The sequence below is a fragment of the Triticum aestivum genome, chromosome 7B (assembly GCF_018294505.1).
Source record: "Triticum aestivum cultivar Chinese Spring chromosome 7B, IWGSC CS RefSeq v2.1, whole genome shotgun sequence".
NCBI lineage: Eukaryota > Viridiplantae > Streptophyta > Magnoliopsida > Poales > Poaceae > Triticum > Triticum aestivum.
This window is the reverse complement of record NC_057813.1, coordinates 613,166,688-613,171,704: the sequence shown is the minus strand read 5'-3', so window position 1 is coordinate 613,171,704 and position 5,017 is coordinate 613,166,688. Positions and strand designations below refer to the sequence as shown.

General features: G+C 50.1%; 1 protein-coding gene across 1 annotated transcript; it reads right to left on the bottom strand.

Moving 5' to 3' along the window:
- Positions 1-306: 306 nt before the first annotated feature.
- Positions 307-904, bottom strand: LOC123156286 (egg cell-secreted protein 1.1-like). The gene has a single exon (XM_044574427.1). The coding sequence runs from the start codon at positions 902-904 to the stop codon at positions 398-400; it is 507 nt and encodes a 168-aa protein (XP_044430362.1). The 3' UTR covers positions 307-397.
- Positions 905-5,017: the final 4,113 nt, after the last annotated feature.

Below are 5,017 nucleotides of genomic sequence, written 5' to 3'. Positions count from 1 at the left end.
CGAGCCCGTTCTACCAGATTTGTGTAGAGTATGCTATGCACGGTTTGGTTTGAACAACTGAACGCGCCTTGCCCAGCGACTTGCTCTAATTTTTACCATGTCAAGTCCGTGATTTTGATTGGGTGTCACGTTTGAAATCAAAATTTTGTCGCTCGAAATGTTAGTTCAAGGGAAAATCAATACATTAATACGATGTAAACCAGTACTACTAACAGTACACCTTTTCATTACATCATTATTATTGGATCTTAATTTGCTGGGGTTAGCAATAGGCAACTCGATTTGGTTACACGAACAAAACCCAGAGAAACCACTCGCCTTCCAGCTTCGCAACAAGCATGGCAGGACCCACGAGAACATACGAGGACGGACGTGGACACATACCGCATAGTACTACTCAGCCTAACGGCCCACCGAGCCCTTTCCTACCCGCGCGCGCGGCGGCCGCCACGGTGCCGTCGCCAGATGCAACGCCATCAAGAACACGGTGCGGCGGCGGGGCCGGAGATGATCCGCTGATGCTATGGTGCTGCCCCTCGCCGCCGCCGTTGTCGTCGCCTGCGTCGCAGTAGCCCTTGAGCATGTCCCCCTCCTCCGGGGTGAACCCGATGACGGACAGCAAGAGGTCGGCGGCCCAGCAGCGCTGCTCGATGACGCGGATGGCGCGGCAGCAGCCGGGCCCCAGGTACGCCTCGCCGTTTAGGAAGAAGAGGATGATCTCCCCCGTGCACGACTTGATGTGCAGCAACGTCTCCCAGCACTGCTGCGACACCGGCCCCTCTAGCCGCTCGGCGAGGTCGGCCGCCCGGACGAACGTCGTCATAGTCGCCGCTGACGCCGTGGCGGCGACCTGGAGCAGGAGCAACGCCAGCAGGGTGGGAAGGAGAGAGCCTGAAGAGGCCATGCTGTTGATCGACTCCACGTAGTGCGCAGCTGCCCTATTTATGAAGGGCGACGATCACCGGCAGGGTAGTAACTCTCATTTGTTCAGTTTCGGAAGATGGAAGGTCGTACGTCCGTTCGTTTCCCATTCTGGTTTTCACTACCGATCGACGATACCCATTTGCATTACTCAATCAAGCATGGAAAAAAAATACCCACACGAATATTCGCGTATGATCAATGACATACTTAGAATTTCAATACTTATGCCAGCTCTAGATGTGATGCTTTAGGAAAACTGTATATTTTTTTTCATTACAGATAGCCCATCGTCTCCTGTTTCTGTTTTTCCATTTCCCGTACCCATCAGTTTGTTTCCGTATCGATGCCCCACCGTATCTGCTCCCTCTTTTCTTTTTTCCTTAGAGCATCTCACTGCTAGGAAAAGGGCTATAGATGGAATAAACACTAACGGCGCATCAAGGAAGTAGTGCGTCACTACTATATACCAATGGCGCACCATTTGGTGATGCGCCATTAGTGTGGAAGACACTAATGACGCACCAGACAAAAGGTGCGCCACTAGTAACAATTTTTTTTAATTTTTTCATACATAGTAATGGCGCATCCGAGCGAAGTGCGCCATTACTAGTTCTAACTAGTAATGACACACCAGCCAGGGAGTGCGCCAGTACTGTATTCTTTTTTTTATTCTTTTTTTGGCAAAACTACTAATGGCGCACCGTGTCACAGTGCGTCATTACTAGTTTAAACTAGTAATGGCGCACTATGCCACGGTGCGCCATTAGTATATATATATATATATATATATGTGTGTGTGTGTGTGTGTGTGTGTGTGTGTGTGTGTGTGTGTGTGTGTAATCAGGGTTACTAATGGCGCATTTGCAGGTGGTGCGCCATTAGTAACCCGGGACCAACAAGATATTTTGGACAGCCACACCTGCCCACTCACTTTCCCCACTTCATTCCCTCCACCTCCTTCTCCAAGCTTGTCGGCTGCCTCCTCCTCACCTCATTTGCACCATAGATTCATCAAAATTAAGTGGTGAAATTACTTTTTTTGATAGGTAAGTAAGGGGAAAGCTATGTTCATGTTGTAGATCTACTTTTTTCTCCCTAGCTCGCTCCAACAATATGCACATGCACTTTTTGTGGCCTAGCTAGATCTATGTATGTTTGTGGTGTTGCATATATTTGTGGTGTTGCATATATGTTTGTGTTTGCAGATACCGGCATTTGAAATGCGATAGTTGCCAATATTTTGCCGGAATGTTGATTCATTTCCGTTTCGGCGAGAATTTTGGCACTATGCATTCTTTTTGGTCCTATTTTTAGGGAAGATCATGCTAAATTTTTTCTTGGTTCTAAAATATCGTTTTGCTCTACCCCGCAGGCGACCATGGTCCGCACGATGACCGAAGGCATCGTGAATAGGTTTTTGAGCTCCGTGAAGGCCGAGATGCTTCAAAAGAACGAGACAGAGATAAGATGTCCGTGTCGAAGATGCAAGCTGAAGAACCTTATTGCGGACCCAGATTCCGGACAAGTGCGGGACCACCTTCTCTTGCGTGGTTTCATGGATGGCTATCGGTGGCAAGGTGATGAAGATGACTATGAAGTCGTCCATAGGGGCCGGGCAAGAAATGAGGAAGGGCACAACCACCGCGGCGAGGGCGGGCGAGAAGACGAAGAATCTCCAGGACATGATCACGACGGTGATGCTATACACAGTCATCATGTAGAAGATACCGTACATGATGATGAGGAAGATCAAGGCGAAGGGCATGATCATGAAGATGAAGATGCCGGAGCAGACGACGATGGAGGCTGGGTGCAGGACCCTCATATTCAAGAGCTGCTTCTCAAGCAGACGGATAACGCAAGAGCTGCCGCCCGAGAGAAAGCCAAGCTGGATCAACTGGAGATAGACGCGGTTACTCCATTGTATGAAGGATGCAGGCCCGAGGATACCCGCCTGAAAGTAACGCTCATGGATCTGAAGATGAAGGTAAAACACAAAATGACCGACGCATGCTTTGACGAGAACATGTCATTCTGGCACGAACGTCTTCCCAAGGGGAACAAGTGCCCGACCAGTTTCGAGGAGGCGAAGAAAATCATGTGTCCTCTGGATTTACCACACGTGAAATACCATGTGTGCATGAGCAATTGCATCATTTATTGGGACGAGCACGCGGAGTCTACCATATGTCTGGTGTGCGGCGTCACTCGATACAAGAAGAGGAAGAAAGCTCCTCGAAAATCGGTGTGGTACTTTCCGATCACTCCTCATCTGCAGCGGTATTTCGCGGACCCTAAGGTAGCAAAGCTCCTGCGTTGGCACGCGGATAGGGAGGAGAAGAAGCGGGAAGATGACGGAAATGATCCGGAGATAAATAAAAAAACAAGATGCCGAGTCACCCTAAGGATGCGAGCCAGTGGCAAGCATTGAATTCGAATACCCCGAATTTGGGAAGGATCCAAGGAACATCGTGTTGGGCATGAGCACCGATGGAGTCAATCCATTTGGCAGCCAGAGAAGCACACATAGCACCTGGCCTGTGTGTGTGTGGATGTACAACCTTCCCCCCTGGTTGTGCATGAAGAGGAAGTACATTCACATGAGTATGCTAATTGAAGGGCCGAAACAACCAGGGAACGACATCAATTTGTATCTGGGGCTGCTGAAAGAGGAGCTAGACACGCTGTGGAAAATGCCAGCCAATACGTGGGATGCTGCAGAGAAAGAATATTTCCCTATGAGAGACGCACTGCTCACGACGGTGCACGACTATCTCGGATACGGATATCTCGCGGGGCAGGTAGTCCGCGGATTTTCTGGATGCGTAAGGTGCATGGATGACACAACGTATCGCCAACTAGATAGAGATCCCGGGTCTTCGAAAACCGTGTTCATGGGACATCGAAGGTGGCTTCGCGACGATGACCCGTGGAGGAAATGCAAGGATCTGTTCGATGGTGAAACTGAACCCCGAAGACGCCCGCGTACGAGGAGCGGCGAGGAAATAGACGAGCTGTTGAAAAATTGGAAAAATTGCCCACTGTCGGGAAAGAAGCAAAAGGCGCCAGAGCCGGGAAAGAAGCGAAAGGCGCTAGAGCCGCTGCTGAAGGTATGGAAAACGAGGTCTGTTTTTTGGGACTTGCCGTACTGGAAGATCCACCGTGTGCCTCACAGCCTTGATGCCATGCATATCACGAAGAACGTGTGCGAGAGTCTGCTTGGTACCCTGCTCAACATGCCAGAGAGGACCAAAGATGGGCCGAAAGTAAGGGCTGACTTGAAATCAATGGGCATCAGGAAGGAGCTTCACGCTAATGATGATGATGATGATGATGATGATGAGGCGAAGCAGGACACAGAAAGTCGTCGCAAAGGCAAAAAGGCCAAGAAGACCGGAAATGACTACCCTCCCGCGTGCTTCACTCTAAGTCAGGAGGAGATCGAGCAGTTTTTCACCTGCCTCGTAGGAGTAAAACTTCCTTACGGTTACGCGGGGAAGATAAGCAGATACCTAGACCCAGCGAAACAGAAGTTCAGCGGGATGAAGTCTCACGACTGTCACGTGCTGATGATGCACATACTTCCAGTTGCAATCCGTGGGATCATGGATGCGCACGTCCGTGAAACGCTATTTGGCCTATGCAACTTTTTCGACATCATCTCTTGGAAGTCGATTGGCGTGAGGCAACTCAGAAGGCTACAGGAAGAGATCATGGTGATACTATGCGAGCTTGAGATGTACTTCCCGCCTGCATTCTTCGATGTTATGGTGCATCTGCTGGTCCATATCGTGGAGGATATCATCCAGCTCGGGCCGACGTGGCTGCACAGCATGATGTCGTTCGAAAGGATGAATGGTGTCATCAAAGAATACGTTCGCAACATGTCACGTCCAGAGGGAAGTATAACCAGGGGCTTTCTGACCGAAGAGTGCATCTCCTACTGCACGAATTATCTAGGCATCGAGAACCCTGTTGGTCTGCCCGTCAACAGGCACCTCGGCAGGCTCGCTGGATGGGGTCACCGTGAGGGTCGCCGCGAAATGCATGTCGACTTCGAGGGTCGACTTGCCGACTTTGAAAGAGCAAACCT